The 21596-nt window shown below is 40.4% G+C and overlaps 1 protein-coding gene across 2 annotated transcripts in view; it reads left to right on the top strand.

Annotated features, from left to right (window-relative positions):
• TTBK2 (tau tubulin kinase 2) overlaps positions 1–21596 on the top strand; it is a 63274-nt gene that overhangs the window by 3992 nt on the left and 37686 nt on the right. For both annotated transcript variants that reach the window (XM_018564885.1, XM_018564884.1), the window contains exons 2-3: positions 13216–13363; positions 20543–20616. In XM_018564885.1, coding sequence (XP_018420387.1) covers positions 13216–13363; positions 20543–20616 — 222 coding nt within the window. The remainder of the gene's footprint in view (positions 1–13215; positions 13364–20542; positions 20617–21596) is intronic.

Raw genomic sequence — 21596 nt, 5'->3', positions numbered from 1 at the left:
ACACCTATTCCACCACATCACACTTATACACCTGTTCCACACTGCACCTCCATACCCCTTTTCCACCACCCCTCCCCCGCACCCCTGTTCCACCACTGCATCCCTGTACACCTGGTACACACTGCACCCCTTTTCCACCACTGCACCCCATACACCTGGTCCACACTGCACCCCCATACACCTATTCCACCACTGCCTCTCCACATTGCACACCTGTTCCACCACTGTACCCCCACACACCTGGTCCACACTGCACCCCCATACACCTATTCCACCACCCCGCACCTGTTCCACCACTGCATCCCTGCACACCTGGTCCACACTTAGGGAGATCACGTCGAGGAGTAGAGCAGCGGCGTGCGCGGCTTCAGCGTCCTATGCGGTGGGCGTGGCTTACACGGCCTGTGCCGTGGGCACGGCGGGAGCAGAGTGTGACGTGTGGCTCAGGCCGCATGTGGAGCCCCGAACAGGCAAATCAATCGATCGCCGACGGATCGACGATCAAAAACGTTGCCAACGTTTTCAATCGTCGATTTTAATCGACTAAATCGATTAACTGTTGCAGCTCTAAAAAATACAATACATATATATATATATATAGCCACTTTTGCAGTCAAATGTGAGAAAACCTCACTAAACGGTATGTTTTATGTGTTCCTATTCACACAGCATAACTAAAAAATGATTATCTTTAAGATCTCTCTGCATAGCAGTCTTTTGAAATTGTACAGAGAAAGTCGCAGTCTGCCCAAAGTGACAGTACAATGCTTCTAGGTCTTTAACCCTTTGTTAGGACAGACTGTTCAAATCTAGATTACAACTGATAATGAACTCTGCCAGCACAATACAGACACGGTTAATTATTGGAAACATTAACCTTCCCAGGACCCTCCCCCCTTGCATTCCAGAACAAAACTTATTTGCAGAAAAACAGTTTTTGAGAAAAGGGCACGTAATCTATAAACAGTATTTAAAAAAAAAACTAAGCTATTTAAAGGAGAACGTGTAACAACTTTAAAATAGGTGTTATCTCAGTTTGGCTGCAATAGTGCAAATACAGGTTAAAGCCCAACTTTCTGTATCCTCCTCAGGAAGATTTACCACCACTTCCTGTCCAGATTACACCGTGACAAGAAACAAGAGGATGCAGCTGTCACTGGAACAGGAAGAAACCGGGAATAATAAAAGCCTGTCAGATGCTCTAACCTCTTCCCACTGTACTTTTTAAAAAAAATACTGTTTGTCTCCATTAGCATCCTATCTCCTGTATGTGTCGCACCCTGTCACCAGGACAGGAAATTATGGGACATTTTATAGAGAGAGAGAAACCTTTCTTGTTGGGCTTTAAATGTGTTGTATATTGTGGAACAAAAGGGGCTGTGTAATAAGAGACCGCTGTACAATGGCGCGTCACATGCAGCACAAAATCTGCTCAGCGTGGGTCATTATATAGTTTAATGGCACCACTTTGTCTCACTGACCTGTATAAATAATATATATAAATATCATGTCTCTATGTTGTATATTTAGTTGTAAACCTGTGAGTACAGTAATATAGGATCTGTAATTGTTTGTGTCATCCTCATCCTTGATCTAGGTCAAAGAAAAGCAGTCTGTCCTGAAGCTTGCATTGCTGAAATCAGGTCTGCAATGCGAGCTCCATATTTCTATCTGGACAAGTTGCCTTTGAAGCAACCTAGTTTAGTTACAAAATTACAGTTTTGACAAAAAGACCTAATAGTTAAAGAATTCCTTCTTTCATAAGATTGGAGGGGTATGGAATTCTTGCTTTAAAAGGGCATCTAATTAAAGGGCTTATATATATATGATTGTCACACTGTGTTATCAAGGGCACTGCTTAAAGTGGACCTGAACTCAAAAAGTGAGACTATGTTATGATATAGAGAACATATTAATTGTGCCTAAACCGTTTCCTAAAAAATTTTTCTTTTTTTTTTTTTTTTTTTTTTTCTAATTTATCCTGAGAAATATAGTATGTTAGTGTGCCTACCGTGTTTCCCCGAAAATAAGGCACTGTCTTATATTTTTTTTGGCTAAAAAAAAACACTCCCGGTCTTATTTTTGGGGCAGGTCTTATTTTTTTTTTTTAATGTGTAATTTTTTTTAAATTAATGTGTAACAATCCAAAGTTAATGCAAATACAAATATTAAATAATCCAAAATGGCAAAGTTAAGAATAGGGTAATTAGGGGTGCCGTACCTTTCCAAGAGCAATTTGGTAACCAGAATGAGCGAAGCGTGCTTTTACTATAGATTCCTCACAGGCAGAATGCATTTGGTATCACTCCGCCTGTGACAGGAGCCAGCGCTATAGAGGAAGCATCGGCTTATGCAGCTATGCTCCCTGCGCTGCTGCCTTGCTTCCTCTAGCGCTGCCTTCATTGGCACAGCTGATTCTCTCCCGTGGCTCTTCAAGTTCCCCCTTATGCCACCACCGGCCCTGGGAATGGTCACTACTAGGTGTTATTTTCGGGGTAGGTCTTATATTTTAGCAATTCCCAAAAATGGTACTAGGTCTTAATTTTGGGGTAGGTCTTATTTTCGGGGAAGCTATGTGTCTGAAGGAACTAGGTACGCCTGTTCCTTCAGACACATGGCTGTATATCTGCCTGTGAGATCTAAGGCACTGCTGCCTCTGACTGCTAGTTTCAGGAGATCTAGTGATGTCACGGCTGTGCTGTTCACTGTTCTCCTTGATGGAGACTCTTGACATGAGGAAGCAAAGCCCTGCCTCTACCAAGATGGCTGCCTCCTCACAGAGACACAGGGCAGAACATGGCATAGTAATCCAGTATTTTGGGAAAAACAAGTCAGCTGCAGGCAGAGCACAGGCTATACTGGTAACTAGTCCTTCGCTCTTTGGCTGCTTTCTTCTAGCCATGGCTAGAGTTCAGTTCCTCCTTATGGTCATTTGATGTTCTCATGAACACGCAGTGCATATTAGATCTACACTGTGTTCTAGCAGAAGGATCTACTGTGCAGTCTCCCGAAGAGAGCCTCTGTTCTGTCACTTTTTTAAAGAACAACTGTACTTAAATTATGACGGCTAAGTAGCTTAGTGTCCTTACGTATATTAAAAGTGCTAATGTATTTTACCTCCTAATTTTATTTTCATTCTTTGAGATTGTCTCTGAAGGGTCCGGACAGTGTTTACATATCTCTCATTATATTGAAGTTGTCTGTGTCCATAGTCCCTGCAAACAAGGTATCTTGTGTGCATGTATGAATCAGTGTCCTCACTACTGGCAGTCATAATTTATTCGACACACTTGAGTGTCACCGTCTTTGCTCGCTTTTAGTTACTAGGAATAGAAGATGGTTGTTAGGTGCAAAATTGCTCATGAAGACACATGAAATATGTCTTTTTGGCTCTCCCATTGAAGCCAATCAGTGCCAAAACACATGATCATGCTGGAAAGAAGGCCCTGTACTTTTTCCTTTAGCAATGAGAGTTGAGCGTTTTAAGGTGCTTCTGGAAATGTGCTTCAAATCGCTCTGATGTGAATGGGGGTTAAATGGTTTTTATGCTGCTTGTCCTCATGGGAGATCATCCTAGAAGCAGACATAGGTTTAGCTACAGTAGGGAGAGCAAATGTCTCCAGACCAGTATGAAAAACAAGGAAGCTATGCAGGAATCCTTCTAGATCTTTTTTTCTTCATTCCACCATTGGCTGTGTGAAATCAAATATAAGAGGGTGTTGGGCTTAGCTAAAGTTCTGCATAGGCTGCCTGCTTATAGCAGTTTGTGATCTCCGTTGATCACATGCATTCATGCAGTTTAGCATAGCGATCATCATTATTGGATCTTGGCTGACAATATATTGAATCAAACAGGTTTTACTTTCTCATTCCGAAGAGTGCAGACACAGACAAACCAAAGATAAACAGAGCTATGTGTACACTGGACTGAGCCTATGATGTCTCAAAGCACAGAGAAAGAAAGCTGCAGTTGTAATAGCCTATGTTCGCCAAATTGCATAGTATTCCTGGATATAGCAACATAGCTGATGTGCTTTAATAGTGCAGTTATCCTTTTTGGATAATGATGTCTCTTTTAATATAGCTAAATCTTTCTCTTCTAAATTACTTCCTGATGCAAAATGACTTTGCTAAACTTTCTCTAATTAGTTATTTTGACAGCCCTGGGGTAATCCTGCCATGAGGCTTCATCTGCTAAATGCATCCATAGACAATACTGTGCCCCAGACACATTCATGCAAGGCCATATGTGTCATCCCAACATTACAGGTAGTAAAACAAGACTGGGAACTACAGAATACAGTGGTACCTTGGTTCATGAATGCTTCTGTTCGTGAACAATTCGGTTCGGAAACAGGAAGTTCAGCAAAATGTTGCCTCCGTTCGCGAACTCCGCTTCAGGTGTCGAACACAACCGCAGCCATTTTCCCTGCTCTGACGCATGGTCATGGCTTCCTCTAGTCGAGATCACAGTTTGATTCTGTTCACAACCAAATCGGTTCGCAACCAGAATCGCGGAATGGATTACGTTCGTGAACCGAGGTACCACTGTACATGATGGCATTTTAAGAGTCCCTGGTAACAATCCATGTCATTGTAATATGTGATTAGAACGCTATATTTTAGGGCCAGTTCACACCACATCCAGTGCGTTCAGGCACGGCTAGTGGTCGGGACACACAGGATTGCATAATTAAAGCCTCCCATGTTCTGAGGCGGGAAGGGGTGGTGGTGCCATTCATGTCACCTTGTCATCTTGTGCTGTTTGCCATAATTAGTGATTTGGTCATTCTTTGCAGGCACATACATGGTCTAATGATATTAAAGTATCACTGTCACCAATCTAAATGGCCAGAAGAGATGTATCTGAAGAAACCTCCTGCTGCTCATGCCTGTAAACGCTGCTCCAATCCAATGAAGTCCTTGCTTAAGTCTTTTTCAGAAACCAGCACTTCCTCCAAAGAGCTCAGTGCCAACCTTTTATATCGCGACATTGAGGTTGGTGGAAGGAACCACCCAGAGCTGTCTGAAGAAGACTTTATCCAGCCATTTCTCTGGATTGCAGCAGCATTTCACAGGGTGGACAGCAGAAGATGTAAGTTTCCTGCAGCCAGTGAAATGAACAGAAATGGACATTTCTGTGTCAATTGCGTACACAAGCAATATACAAAATGTCACTGTTGGCATTGTTGTCATGGTTAGATGGAAGCTATATTTGAATTTGTTTTCTGGTTTTAGACATTCATTGCTGGCTGCTAATTTTCATGGAAAAAAGTAATTTTTATAACCTTTAAGTTACAAAATGGCTTCTGTGGCTGTTACCACAACAAAATTGTAAAACTTTGTTAAGTGGTGTCCTATAAAGTAAACCTGTAATGAGAAAAGAATCAAAGGGCTCTTTTCCCTGACCACATTCTTTAAAATTGGAATGTCTTCCTGTTATCCTGACCCATTGGCCTTAATACTCAAGACAGTCACTGACCCAGAACAGTATGCAAACCAGGAAAGTCAGAGTGCATGTTCTAGGGGTTATATAGAGTAATGGCCTTCCTGGGTGTGTGTGCTCGCTTAGGTGTGTACAACCATTACTCTCTATGACCAAGAGCCGCAAGAGCACAGATTTAAAAATTATGGCAGAATCCTGGAGCTGTAAATATCCCCCCCGCCATGGACAGGGATGAAGGATGTGTGTCATCCTCCTGAGGACTATTATTTAAAAATTTAATGAGATTGGTATGAGGAGTAGAAAGTGGAGATGGATTTGTGAGTCAGTGGTTCATTATTGTTCAGTTTACAAAAATCATGCTTTGAGCACTGACAGCCAGAGTTAGGACTCTTCAAACAATAAATAAATATGCATATTCATTTAAATTATCCAATAATGTACATATAAAGAAAGTAAGCAGGAATTTGCTTTTCACATGATTAGATAATGAAAGTGAATGTTTACACAATTTTATTGTGTGAAGACTCCCAATTCCTTTAGTAAATCAGAATAATATGTCCTCTGTTGGGAATTCTAGTTTTCTACTGTTGCCAGTATATTTAAATGCTCAGTGTACAAAGACTTGTCTTTTACCCAGTTTTACCCAGTACTTGTCCTCAGATTGCCTGTTGGTGATGTATCCTGACACTGTGCATTGTTACAAGCTAAGTAATTTAGGACCTCGAGCAGACGTGTTTTAACCTGGCCATATTGGCTCGAAGGTTGGGCAATAGAGACCCCTGCCAAAACCTGACCAAGGTCTTAAAAAAAAAAAAAAAAAACAATTTGGCTAGATATATACTTTAAATGAAATCCACTTTCACAATTTTTTGAGCGTATATCTTTAATTGTTAATAATGATAGGGGCCTGTTTTTTTGCAACATAACACCGTATTGGTTTATTACTTTAATGGGTGCAGGGTCATACAAATTTAAGTAATCTACAATTACCTAAATGCCCTGCTTCGATCTGGGGGACGACCCTGAATCATCAGCATTTCTCTGCACCTATTAATGGGTACAGTAAATGGGAAATCATTTTCTAGCCTCTTGAGAATAGCGCACCAGATGGGGCCAGTGCTAGTAAAAGCTCTTGTTGCTGTGTCGGTGTCACAAAAATATTATGGCTAGCTTCATTCTGCATATAACATATGAATGAGCAGGATGTTCCTTAATTGGCAGAACATTGAAGAGCAGGTTTAGAGCAGTAGAGACAATGGATTAAAATATAAAGGTTTATTCAAACTGGTTGCAGTTGCCTCTGGTCCCATTTTTTCTTTCCACAAATCTTTAAAAACGCTGGATTCCAGTTTTATTAACCACGATATAATATACAACGTGCTTTAAAGCCATTTTGTCATTTCCTTTTTAAAAAGCTATCATTCTATAAAATTGTTTAGATTGCCATGATTTGAACATGTGATGCAAACATCAAGAAAGTACAGCATTTCTTAATTTATTGGCTGCTTATTGCACAGTCCTATTCTATACAAACTGCTAAATTCACAAATTAAATACATATAATTAACTGCTTTAACTGCCAAGTGTTTGAATTGCTGGCAATCCAGTTCTGAGATTTGCACAGCCCCGCCGCATAGCACAGAATAACTGCCTGCGATCTAAACATTTTGGAAGAACCAGCCATAGCTGCATTTCTGAGTCCATTCCTTCATTATTTCCAAGCCCTGAGGAAGGGGGTTGTCTGCCCCCAAAATGTGTTGGCTGTTGATCAACGCAATTTATTAAACTTTTTTTTTTTTTTGGTGCTCTTCTGTTTTCTGTGCTTGACATAGCACAGGCAGGCAGAGGACACCCCTTTCTTTGTTACTGTAATCAGTCGAAGGAATACAGCGGTGCTATCTCTCCACTTACATCCTGCTCAGTGAACAGGAAAAGAGTAGGTGCAGACTTATACTTACTATCAAAATACGTGCTACAATCTCAATACAAATGAGTAAACTAAACGTGAGAATGTAGTCCACCACGGGAGTAAGCTTGGAGCGCTGACTGCTTAACAACACACACAGGGACCATGGGGAACAAAAGTAGCCACCCTCCAGAAGGAAGGACAGTGTCGGCAGCAATATAGAGACGATTTCAGGATCTACAGCTAAGTGATGCACAAATAAGATACATTTTTGTTAATAGTTAAGGTACTTGAATGGATTTGTAAGATTTAACTCCTGAGTTTAGTGTAATTTTAAGGGTGATCTGCAATTTTTACATAAAACTTTAAAGGGGAATTCCACATTCTGAAACACAAAAAATGCACACTCCTTAAAATTGAGCACGTTTTTATTTTTTAAATTAGAGCCACTAAAGCATTGCAACTTCAGTCCTGTCAAAGGATTTGTGAATTGATGATGCAGCTGTGTGGGCAGAGCCATGTATGAATTAAACTTGTACACAAGCCTGCAGGGAGAAGAACCCTGCGATTCGGGTAACTGGGGAGCTAGGTGGGGGATTTGCGATCTGACTATGTTGCACTCTAAATATGGGTGAAACATTCGACACGCTACTAAGACAGCCTAACAGTTACTCCCTTGTGGAGGTGTATGCCCCTCTAAATAATTGTTCTGTTGTGCAAGCGTTCTGAATAGCACTAAACAGCACAGGATATAATTGCAAAAGATTTAATTGAGGGTACTGGAATAGTTTATCTCCATGTACATCACAGACCCCTCATGCAGACATGCCTTTAGCCGACAGCCAGCTTGCCCTGCATTTTCACCCCGACTACATGTGCACACACACCTCTATCGGTCTCTGAGAATAATTAAATCAAGAACAGATGGGGGCATCAACACACTTTGTAGAGTCCAAAGCAATTATAAAAGATCTACAGGATAAAAAAGCCAGTGTGTTTCGGGGGTTCACCTAGTCTTTTCATCAGAGTTTATAAAATGCTTAGTTGATTGAATCTATTTTGGTAAAGTGTGGACTTGGGCTTAAATCATAAATTACAGTATTAACTAGTGTCGTCGATGTGAATACCAATCCATCCACGGACACTGGTTAATAGTGACATTGATGATTTAAGCTGGAGTCCATATTTTCTCCAAACAGAATTTAACCAGCTAAGAATTTTAAAAGCCCTGGTGAAAGGGAAGCAGTGTGTACCCCTGAAACACATTGCCTTTTTTATCCTCTTGACCTTTTACAAATAAATTGTTTTGGACTTTACAAAGGGTGGTGCACCCCCATCTGTTCTCGATTGCTTTTACTCAAGACCCCGTCCTCTTGTTTGGGAGGTTCCTGTCTTTTTGTGGGAGCAGCTTCATCGGAACTTTCAAATTCTGCAATTGAGAAAAGTTATCCCCAATGTGGATTACCAAAAATACTTACCACCGCTTCTACAGACGTTTACAGAGAATAATTGGGCTGTTTCTAGAGACTTCAGGATGGTCTCCATCATCTGAGACCGTCTTTCAAGTCTCTGAAGGCTACTTGAGTAATCTTTTCTAGCAGATACATATGCTGAAGCTGCTAGCCACTTGTGTGTCTGTGTCAGGGGTCTGTAATACAGTATATAATATACATGTATTGAGAAGAACAAGGAGTGGACAGTATAGAGTACTGCTTGCCAAAGTGCAGTTTCTTCTATCCTCTGAGCTTGCATGAGTAAGTTTTCATCAGGATTCTTTATCTCTACATTATTGCACATTACACTGCAATATGCCTATGCATCAGCCAAGATTTTTCTCAGTTGCTAATTGTCTCTCCCCAATTGAGATCCCCTGAGATTTCTTCCTGTGGCCATCAGTGCCCTGCAGATCATTGTGCAAAGCTGCCATAGTCATGGGTGTTAGACACAGAGCACAAATTGGCCAACTTCACACTGTGCTTGTTTACTCTTCACAAAGGTCTGGGCATGCAATTTGTGTGCATTGCTTGAGTCATCAGACCAAGAACTGAACATTCAGTTGGTACAGATTCAAATTCCATACTATGCGCGAAATATTGAACATGAACAGTGAAATTTTAGTCTGATTTGGACTGTTTTTCGTTTTGCTTATTTCTCTGGTTCTTTAACATATTAAAGGCCAGCTGTGATAGAGGCCTACTCTTCTTGCCTTTTGATGTCAGTAGTTTGTAAAATGTTCTACTTTCATCTGTAGTAGAATAGTTTATTATTCATAAAAGAAAATCTGGCTTCATAGTGGTCTTTTGAACTTCTCTTTTCAAGCCTTTTTTTGGTTTTTAATTTGAACCTTTTAATTACGGAGGCCCTCCTTACTGAAAACATGGCATTACACTCAAAAATGACTTAATGATATTCATGTTAGGCTGATCTGCGAAAGCTGAAGAAATTTCCAGTAATGTAGCTTATGCCTATTACAAATAGTCCGGTTTCATTATTTAGAAGTAATAAGGATCTGGTTATTATGGGCATTGACTCCACTTTTGCACCTGTCTTGTTTGTGGAAAACGTGACTTCATTTAGTCATGTATGAGTTGCCATTATTGCCTTCTGTTTTTAGGAGTATAGGTACAGACACCTGACTCATGTACATTTTGGCAAGAGGGCCTCTAGCACCTAGTATGAAAGATCAGTATAAACTATATTAGACCTCCTTAAATGGGGTCGGACTTTGCAGCACAAAAATGTGTGACACTTCCATTAAATGTGTTCATTTACAAATAGGTTTGCCATTGCTTGATTGCTCATGTGAAATACCGCAGAGGTAAATGTGAAGCAAGCAGCACTTCATTAATATCTCTGTTTTGTAAAAAAAATACTTTTCTTTTTTCAAAAATAAATGTTTATTGGATTTTGCAAAGATAACAAGCATGGTTAGTGCAATATAAAGGGCAATGCAAGGAAAAGTAAAAGGCAACATTTCACTCAACAATACTCAACCAAAAAAGATGCTGTCATGTTTGTACATTTACAATATGCATTCAAGTATATAAAGAGCAAGTTCATAGAGAGAGGATGGGGGGAAGGGAAAGGGTCAAGAATAGGGGAGGAGAGAGAAGAAACTTTGTGACTGTTCATGTTAATGGATCCACATTTTCCATTTTCTATTAAATACAATAAACTTACCGCTTTTTAAGCGCGAATAATCTCTCGTATTCGTAGTGTAATTGTAAGGTTTGATAAGTTTCGCACACAGAGACAATTAATGGGCTTCTCCAATGCCTGACAATACTGAGTTGAGCAGCCAACAAGGTGTGGACAACCAGTGCTTGATAATGAACAGGGAAGCGGTCAATTCCTATAGGTAGAAGGCCCAATGCTGGGTTAGGGGCTGTACTACACCCGGGCATAGATGATAGTAACTGAAAAATGCTACTCCAATAACTCGTCAATGATTTACATTTCCAGAGTATGTGTAAAAGCGTACCAGTCTGCCCACAGTTTCTCCCAACAGAGCGCCGAGGCTGATGGATGTTTGTACATTTGTAAAGTAATTTAACAATGCAATATCTGTGAGTCATACTAGGGTATAGATGTTACAGTATGAACATTTTATGATTTTCAGTCTTGTGCTGCTGCCCTTTCTCAAAATACTTTATTGTATATCATCTTGATTTATTCTGCATGAAGTGAATAACTAATGGGTTAGATGAGCACACATCTTGTTTCTGCCTATTGGAATTTTTTAATATGGGTTATATTGAGGTTAGTCGTAAACTAAACACCGTGAGATCATCATAGAAAAATCAGATATAGAATTATATTAAGTTAAATCCCTCTTGGTGATTATTGCATGCCTGCATTCTCTACTTCTTCTTCTCTTTTACAGGATATGAATATCACTTCATAAAATGTTGCTATAAGCAATTTTGTGAACAGACCTGTTCATATCCTTGAAGGTGCCTGAACAAATGGAGGGACTAGGGTATTAATGGGGGACCGTTGTGACGTGTGGGTTATGGGGGTACTGAGATTCATGCAAAGGGGCACTTTTGGCTGTGTCTCTACCAGAGTTTGAGAAGAGTAGCCATACCTCTTTCTTGGATTGGATATGGATTCATAGCACAGAGTGACTGCCACCTTTGTGTGCATGTTAGAGAAACATGCACAAGCTGCAGACTTTATGGGTTAAGTGTTGACCTTTCTCATCTGTGAAGGTCTATTTATTATAGTGTGATCACAGTAAATTGATGTTTTCAACGGTAGTCATCCTTACATTTCAGGCTCTAATGTAGAGAGAGAGAGAGAGTTCATGTTTTATATGAGAAATTTCCAATGTGACCTCTAGAAGTGACCTCCATTGTAAAAGCTTAATTCACAGGCTTCTCTGAACAGGTACATAGTGTTCTAACAACTGTTATTAATCCCAACAGAAAGGCCAGCTCCCTTTTGGTTCTAAAATGAAGAATAACTTTAATAAAGGGTTTTATTGCAAACAACATTTCATAGTAATTAGTGTATGTTTACTCTGACCATGAGCGTCTCTTGTTTTTTTACTTCTGACCTGATAAATATACCATTGAAACAAATTTGTTGTATCTGTTTGATAAGTGCTTGCTGATCCTGCCAGTTATCCAGTTCTGTCCTATGGACTCTGCAGTGTTATATCAGCCCTGCCTAATTTTCTTCTGTGAACTACAGAGCACCTCTTATGTTGGGAAGTAGGGGTTGATCGATTATCTGATCAACTGATAATCTGGCCTGAAATTCATACATTTTTTAATGATCAGAATCCGTCTTAAATTTACTGATATTACCGTCGCAACCCCATTCATCTGCTGGTGGCTAGATTCTGCAGCCGGCAGCTGAATGCAAACAGGAGGCAGTAGGCCTGATATTGGTTGACCCCTACTAGTAATGGCAGTAAAGGGAACCCCCCGTCCCCCAGGGTCCCAGTTATCTGCCGGCAGTTGAATGTAACGGCAAACAAAATGCAAGGCCTAATTTAACATTTACAAGTTTGATGCAGATTTAAAGTATAGCACTGTGGTTTAATTGCAATTCAGAGTAAGTACAAATATTACTTTTTACAAATTGTTTAAACTCCTTATGTATCAAAACCTAAGCCATTTGTTTTATGTTTCAGTCTTTTTTTTTCCTTTTTATTATGCCCTGCCAGTAACACACTTCCTGTCCTAGAGTGACAACTCACCAAACTGCCTCATTCATCTTCCGGCAGCTAGATTCCACAGCCAGCAGCTGAATGGGAATGGCAGGCAGTGGGCGGGAGCAATAGCCAGCCTGCTATTGCAATTCAAAATAGCCAATAGCAGGCTGGCAATTGCACCCACCCACTGACTGCTGTTTACTTTCAGCTGCTAGCAGGTCCTGAGAAAAAATATATCAGTCAACCCCTATTGGGAAGGTGTGTTGTAGTCCTAACACACTCCCTGTTCCAGGGTAACCACAATGCTTCTCCATAGATACAGTGTGGTGAGTAAATGTTATCACGCTAGGACAGGAAGTGTGTTACTGGCAGGGCACAATAAAAGGAAAAAAAGACTTGCGTTTTGATACATATTAAGGAGTTTAAACAATTTGTAAAATGTAATATTTGTACTTACTCTGAATCTCAATTAAACCCCAGTGCTATACTTTAAATCTGCATCATACTTACAAATTGAAAATGAAGCCTTGCATTTTGTACACTTAAATACATATCCTTTGATATCCTTTATAGTGAAAATTTTAACACTACGATAGCCTAATTGCTGGTTTGAAAAAAGCTTTTCTGAAAATTTAATTCTATGTCTTTATATGTTAAAAACTACTAGTAAAGTCGACCTTTTTTTATTTTTCTGTTTCTCAGCTCCGAAAAATTGGTGGTGGTGGCTTTGGAGAGATCTACGATGCCCTGGATCTGTTAACGAGAGAAAATGTGGCACTCAAAGTGGAGTCTGCCCAGCAACCAAAACAGGTGCTAAAAATGGAAGTGGCAGTCCTTAAGAAACTACAAGGTAAGGTGGTCAAGCTTTCAGAATAGTTAGCAGTATCAAAAAGTTTAAAGACTAACTCCCAAAATTCAAAACTTTAACCCTTGCAGTGGGGCAACCACTGCACGGCAAGGAGTAACTGCTCATTTTGGTCAGGGGCCAGATAAAAGAAGATGTACTCGCCTGATACTCACTCCCACCTGTCTGCTAGATTGGCTCCGGCAGCTTCTTCTCCCCTGGGCTCTGGTGGTATAAGGACCTGTGACATCATCATGTCTAATGCAGGCTAATTCACTTGCATTAGACGTGAGGACGCCGAGGGACATACCACAGTCGGGGGTGAGAGACTTGAGTACTGGCCACTGAAGGGCTGATTATTAGGTGAGCATATCTTCTGTAGTCCGGCCTCTGGAGTTCTGCTTTGTTGGCTTTAAAGACAGTGTTGTGCAAATGGCCCTTTTTTTAAATTTCTTCCATAAGCGGATCTGTAATTGCAATAAAAAGTGCCTATTGTATTAAATAACAGTTTGGAATTAGAAGCTGCGGTAAAACGGTCAAAATTTAGTCTTTTTTTTTTTCTATTTTTATTCAAGACAGATCCTGTCTGATAGATTTGTGGTTAGATAGAAGACCAAAAAGAAAAGCTCTTTGGCCAGAACTGCAAGTAGGAAACATAACCTTCATGATGAGCAAATATACATATATGATTACAAACTATATATAGAAACAGAGTTTCAATATATTAATTTGCTGATGAACATTGTTAGTCAATTTTCTAAAAATAAAATTGCACAGACTATAGTTCCCTATAAAGGCTTCATGCTCACGAAATGCAGTTGTGCATTCAACACTTTTATGTTTTAATAATAGTTTTTGAAAAATTATAATAAACCATATAATATCCAAATCGTGTGTCTACCGTTGAATTTGTGAACGTCCTAATATCGGTATACATCATAAAATTAAGCAATTTGATTTTAAAAAAGATGTCTGTAACGGGAAGCTACAGTATAATGTTATTTGATCCATTTAATTTTGGTGTTTTTTATGTCAATTGTTTCCAAGTAATGCTTTATATTGCTTTTACACACAAGAAATATGCAATTTTCTGCAAATTAAAATTAGATTACATAAAAAGGATTTCTAGACCTGTATGGGTCATGCCTCATGGCTGCCTTTTGTCTAAGTGAACCTGTGGGCTGAACTATCTGAAATGGGCTGAGTGATTCAGATTTAGCTACAAATGTCTGTAAACAGGCTTTTTGCAACAGATTGCTGCAAGACGTGCATTCTTTTTTGCCGGTTGCTTGATAGACATGTGCACACGGAAAAATTTCATTAGCACCTAAGTTTATTTAAAGAGAGCCCACTCCTTGCAGAATTTTCTCTGGTTGCAAAAGCAAAGAGAAATTCTGGCCCATCACCGGGATTACATGATTTAGGACATACTTATTTATTTTTTTAATTTTTTCTTCTTACACTATCATGTAGGTAAAACAGCAAAATCTGTTTCTTTATAAGACATGTTTGGTCTTGGTGCTAGCAATAGTGCTTTGGCAAGAGTTTCTCTAAGACATATGTTTTGGCTTTCCCAGGCAGTAACCTTTTAGGTATGCAGGAGAGTCTCCATGTTCACTGAGTGTCCATCAACTTTCTTCTCCTAAAAGTCAAATATCGGAGAGATGTAGATCTGAAATCTTTGTCTGCTGTGTTGCTGCCTGAGAAAGTGTAGAGCCACAGCTGAGGTAAAGAGTGATTACCGGCTGCTGCTGTATGTGAGCTGGAATGACGCACGTCTCATTATACATTACCCCTGAGTCTACTGAGAGACAGCAGAATTCTAACTAGGAAAATGTCCATGCAAAAGAGAAGGATGCAGTGTAATTAAAATCCATCCATTACTGCTGCACAAGCTGCATCCATTTTGTAGGCTGAGCCCTTTATTTCCAAGATCGATTCCTTTTAAAATTGGTGCCGATGACATCTTTAAGCCACAATTGGATATATCTTAACTGTATGAAACAAGACCACACTTGTGTCAGGGCAATTAAAGTAGAAATAAAAATAGAATATTAACTATGGTTTTTATAGCTCCCTTAATTCCTATATGACATAACTGGACAGATTCCAAGGTAGCCAATTCTATGGCACCAAAAAAAAATACCGCCGACACTTAAATTTAGAGTAAACGTCTCTTCAATTCTAAAGTAAAGCAGAGTAGAGCTATTAAAAGGCATGTGACTGAGACGTTTGCTGGAAGGTACTTGTGACTGAGACGCAAATTAATTGTGTTTTACAGGAGTAGGTCCACTTTTCAGGACTAAAAGGTCAAATTCAAAAAAGGGAAGTAACTCATCAATTTGTAAGCAGCAAACGAGGGGCCACAAGCGAGCTGCTGGTTTGTGCCGTCTGTCTGTCCCGCCTAAAAAAAAAAAAAAGAGGCTTCCAGTAAAAGAAGCAGCTTTATACTTTGCTGACAGGGTCAGTTTAAGTTTGGTTATTGTTATTCTTTTGTCATTTCACCTACTGAATTAGTTTTGTGGGTAAAATGCTTTTTTGAGTTATCAAATGTGGTGTTTAAACGTAGTTAAAAAAGGCCTTTCTTATTTATTGATGTGCTACTGGTATGTCTTCATCGCAAAGATTACACAATCAAACTGTTAAGGAACCACGCTGCTATTCTGAAATCATTATTGATCTGTTCTCGGTGATCTTGGCTCTTATCTGGATCCTCTGCCTTAATCCCATTGCTCTGATCTTGCGCTAAATAAAAACCCCACGGTAGCTGTGTACAGATTAGGAAGATGAAGAACTATGTGAAGTAACCTACCTGGTGAATAGGCTGGAGTAATTAGGAAATGTAGTGAACAAAAGTATAAAAGGTGATTATTTACCTGAATTTAAAAATGCAAACAGGAAACATTAAAACAGGTCCCCCTTACCTGTTTCTGAACCCTTGTAAATCGCGGCGTGCTCTGCGGGCGTGTGTCCGGCGGCCGTGTGCGCGGTGGGCATGGCGTCCGCAGCGTGCATAGCGTCACTCGTGTATGGAGCTGCGAACAGGCGGGTGTGAGTGGGAAATATAAATTTTAGCCGACGAATCGACGATGGAAAACGCTGACAACGTTTACCATTGTCGATTTTTATCGATTTAATCTAATAATTGTTGCAGCTCTACAGAATACCAGCGGTACACTGCTGAACACCAGCAGCTATAGAGGAACAACAAATCCCAGCAATAATACATTATACAGGCTGTTTAATTATTGCTGGGATTTGTTGTTCCTCTATAGCTGCTGGTGTTCTGCAGTGTGTCACTGTATACAATGCAGAACACCATGCACAATACAATGCAATGCAGAAAACCAATGTATAATACACCGGCACACTGCACAACATTAGCAGCTATAGAGGAACAGCAAATCCCAGCAATAATACATTATACAGGCTGTTTAATGTATTCTTGCAGGGATTTGGTGTTCCTCTATAGCTACTAATGTTCTGCAGTGTGCCGTTTTAAAAAAAAAACACAACACACAGGAAACATTAAAAAGCTCCCGGCCGATCTCGACTTACCTTGAATGACGGTGTTGTCGGCGGGCAGCGGCGTTGTTCGTTCTCGGCGGGCAGCGGCGAGTTGGGAAGCTCACCGGGAGGAGAGGGCCAGACGCATGTCCTCAGCGTGGCGCGGCTTCGCATGACACCAGTGTAGGCGCGAGCGGCTTAACTGACGTGGGCGTGGCGTTAGCGGCGGGCGTGAGCGGCGATCGGGAAATTTGAATTTTAGCCGACGAATCGACGATGGAAAACGTTGGCAACGTTTTCCATCGCCGATTTTAATCGACTTAATCGAATAATTGTTGCAGCTCTAGATGTAAATGGCTTTATATATGCATGTGTTTAGCTTTGCCCTGCGGCCTTTTTACATGAATGAGGACTGCATTATCTGCAGGCAGTGTTACTTGCTAGGTTGGCCCCCTCACAGCTGACGTGTTCATTGAAATGCCTGCCAAGCATGGTACAGGTGTTGGATGTGATTTATGTCCAGTACCTGTGTGTACATAGATTATACCTGTATAGTAAATACATGTATACAGTATAAAAATCTTTTTCCTGTATCTTCACTGCTGGGATGGATGTGTCAATGTGAATTTCGTGCTGGTTGCTTACACCTGCCCACATTCAGCAGTGGCAAAGCAGGCTGCCAATACTCCTCAACCACATCAGCATTCCTCCTGGCTAATACTTTGTATAGTTCTGGAAACATGGAACCTATACAAAGTGTTAGCCAGGAGGAATGCTGATGTGGTTCAGGAGTTTCCTGGGTGCCACCATGATGACCTTAGATGCCAATGAGGCACCATAATGATTGTACTTCTACAGTACATCTGGACAGACTTTCCTGAGAGCAACAGAGGCTGCTACTGCTGACCTCCTTCTGTAAATGATAGTTGACGGGCTATATAGCTCATAAATACTTTTTGTCCCTGACCTTGAGCAAGCATGCAGATCAGGAAAGTCAGAGTAAAGTCAGCAGACCTGATATGCTTTCTTATTCTGGGTCAGTGATTAAAAAAAATATTGAAGTCAATGGATCAGAATAATATCCAGGAAACTAACAATTGCAAAGTGAGCTAGGGCAGTCCCCATGTTTGTTTTAGGAAGGGGCTCTTTTAATCAACAAAAAAGTGCCGTATATAGTCCTGTATTTAAACGTGCAAGTTGTTGGAAGGAACCACCGAGCACAGAGAGGTACACACGTATCAAATCTCCTGGAAGTATTGCTTTCTAAGCAGACTTCAGAGGTAGAGTTCTCTCTAATGAAGCGAGGGTTAGCAGCAAGGCTGCAGTAGAGGTAAGTATTTACGCTCTTCCAGGGGTGCGGAATTCGTATCGCCCTACGCCTGAGACATGCAGTGCTGGGCGGGTAGCTTTTTTTCTACATTTAGCCCTGCTGCGGGCTAGCAGAGCTAAATGTAGATCGAAGCATTTGCCAGTTATTTAGTACAAGTGATCTCGGATCACTTGTATAAAATAAGCAGCCATCTTCTCCGCCACCTGTCTCCGCTGTCAGAAACTGCACAGAAGACCTGTTTGGTTTTGGAGGGCAGGTTCCATAAAGAGAACCTGTCACCCCCAAACTATCACATAGGGGCTTGTAAGCCATTGTGTGATAGGGATAAAATTAAATGGGGAAAAAAATGAGAAAAGCAAAAAATAATAAAATGTAAAAAAAATTAAACCAACCTTGCCACCCCCACCATCCGCATGCAAGTAAACGTATACGTAGGACATGTGTGTGTGCGCATTGAGTGCTGCCACCATCCCACTGTGTGCCATATTGTGGTAGCCAGGCAGCAGCGTGCTCTAGCATGCACAATGTGCATTAATAGGTAGGTTCACTTTCCCAGGTAATTTGGGAAAATGGAATTACCCGATCTGGCCCCGTCTCTCTGATTGGTACAATCTCCTTTAGATCTACCAACAACTATGTAGTGCAGTGTCCTGCCTGATTGGATGCAGAGTGATTGGATAGACTAGCCAGGTCCTCATACTACATAGATTTTGGTAAATCTTAAGTTGATTGTACAGAGATTGTACGGTCAGATCGTAAAGTGAGTGGAGACCCTAAGACAGCGGAGCAGTTGTCCCCATTGGAAGATTTACCCTCTGTCTGGTGGAAACTCATAATTTTGGATTTCCTATCACTTTATGTCCTGGTGACTGGGATAAATAGAGAGAATTAATCTTCTTAGTGTGGACACAGCAATACAAACAATGTTCATAATTAGGTAAAAGTGCACTTTTCCTTTAAGGGAATATTATGTTTGTGTTCTGGTCCTGGTACATTTTTATTGATGCCCAGCAGAGCGCACATACTTTTTTAGAATTCTGGTTTTGTTTCTGGTGTAGTTTTTATATAAAGAAAACAAATAATTATGATGCAAAGCCATCTGCCTGCTTTTTATAGTTTCTCAGATTGCCGTCAGAATCGTTTGTTTGCAATTAAACTTTCCTCAATCTCTGTCTTTACCACTGAGCGTTCTTGATGAAGCAGGCTACAGATCTTTTAAAAGGTAGGCACACAGCCAAATGTAAGGAAAGCCATGAAATCAATTCCTGTGTCCCTCTGATTCCAAATGGATCCTAGGCCCAGGCTGTATACAAGTCCTTGACTTTACTACAAGTCAAGACTAAGCCCTGTCCCCTCCCAGCACTAAGTACTTTTCACTGTTCTTTAAAGTGACACTAAACTCAGGATTTAAATCTTAAAAACATATTCAAGTACCTTACATTTTTGTAATAGTTATCTTATTTGTATATCACTTGGCTGTAGATCCTCAAATCATCTCTGAATTGGTGCTGACACTGTCCTTCCTTCTGGAAGGTTGTTACTATTGTTCCCCATGATCCCTGTGTTTAGGTCAGGTCCTACATTCTTTTACAGTTCTTGGCTTTTACATGAACTCAAAGCTGTAACAAAATGTTCATTTGCAGCAACACCTGCTTGCAAAATCTGACATCGCTACATAATTATAAAATATAGCGATCCGCTATTCAGGCTGTTGTACTTTTAGGGCCCATTCACACCACATCCAGGTCATCTGCAGACCAGACCAGATTGTTTCCGGATCCAAAATGCATCCCAATGTATCCCTATGCTATTTCTGGCCTCTGTTTACACCAGCGCAGTCCGTTCCAGCTTAGACCAGAAAAATACTGCATGTCTCATTTTTGTCTGGTCTGGAATGCACTGGAACTGCGGGCATGTTCACACCATTTTCCGGACCAGATCTGGTCCGGAAAATGGTGTGAACCTGCACTTAAGGTAGAACTGCACACCATGGCTATTGCGCCAGCTTTTTATGCAAAGGGGTTGTTTAGGTTTAGTAGATCTGTTACACTAAGACCGTCCCCTGTTGGTGGGGTAGCTCTATGGACATGTATTTCTTTTTTTTGTTTTGTTTTTGTTCTGAAATGTGTAAATGGCGTTTTTCAGTCATCAGAGTTTTTCCTTCTAATATTGTCAAACACTGGAAGTAAAATACCTTAATTGGTTATTTCAATAGTTCCTCTGCTGCTTTTCCAGGAGAATGGTCTTCTTATTTAAAGAATAACTTTGTATTGATTTTTATTGGGTCATATAACTATGACTAATTCCTCTAGTAATTTATTAACATGAATTATGTGTTCTCTTTGTAGGTAAAGATCATGTATGTCGCTTCATAGGATGTGGAAGGAACGATCGATTTAACTATGTAGTAATGCAGTTGCAGGTATGAAAAAAAAAAAATCGAATGGTTCTCATTTATGCATTATCATTCACTTTCAATTGAATTATCAATTACAATGTTGGAATATTGTTAAGAAAAAAGACTCTTCAGCATCATTTACCAAGGAGAAACGGCTCTGGAATTAGTCCATTTTGGACTACACTGCCACTGGTCAAGAGTGAAAATCCTAAGTAGATGCATATGAACACAAAACAAATATGTAATAAAGCAATCACCTCTTCATTCAGTGTCTCCTTCCTTCTTGCACTCAAGGGTAATAGTTATTGGTGTCTGTTATACTTCTCCTATAACCATGTTTTATACAAGTTACGGGATGTTTATCCATGCTTTATCTTCACTAATTGTGCCCAATTTAAACATCAGGCGAGTGGTTTCAAGTGTGGCAAGTACAATACTCTCTTGTTCTTATTTTCACATGGGCAATCTGATCAGGTGTGGCTGTCAGTTTTTTGTTGTTGTTTTTTTAAAGCGGATCTGATCATAAGTCCAAAGTAACTCTATGGGCAGCTGCATGTAAACAGACATGCCTCCATTTAAATCTGGTTACCCCCAACTCTAGGTCCAGAAAATAAAAACAGAACAGATTTGGCGGACCTGATGATGATGGATTGGAGGTAATCCCGTGTAAACGGACACATGTCCGCTTACATCGACTTCTTATAGACTAAAGGCCCTTTTCATGCTGGCACCGTCCATTCTGATCATTCATGGATCCCCTGCTGATCGGAGCAGTATGGAATGGATTTCACCTTTGTAACGTGTGGGCGTTCAGTTGTTTCCTCCATCTTGCAATGGAAGAAAAGACTGAGCCGTAAGGATCCCATGTTAGGTCTATGAGGCGTTGGATGTAAGGGTATATATGTGTGCTTACAACCGATTAACTCCAACCCGTCTCCATCAGGTCTGCCAAAATGGAACTTTTTTTTTCTGGATCAAGACTGTGTCGAGGGCCTAACTGTGTT

Source organism: Nanorana parkeri, unplaced genomic scaffold (assembly GCF_000935625.1).
Source record: "Nanorana parkeri isolate BGI_ZX_2015 unplaced genomic scaffold, ASM93562v1 scaffold791, whole genome shotgun sequence".
NCBI classification, from domain to species: domain Eukaryota; kingdom Metazoa; phylum Chordata; class Amphibia; order Anura; family Dicroglossidae; genus Nanorana; species Nanorana parkeri.
Note: the sequence above shows the minus strand (reverse complement) of the source record. Positions and strands in the feature narration are given on the sequence as shown.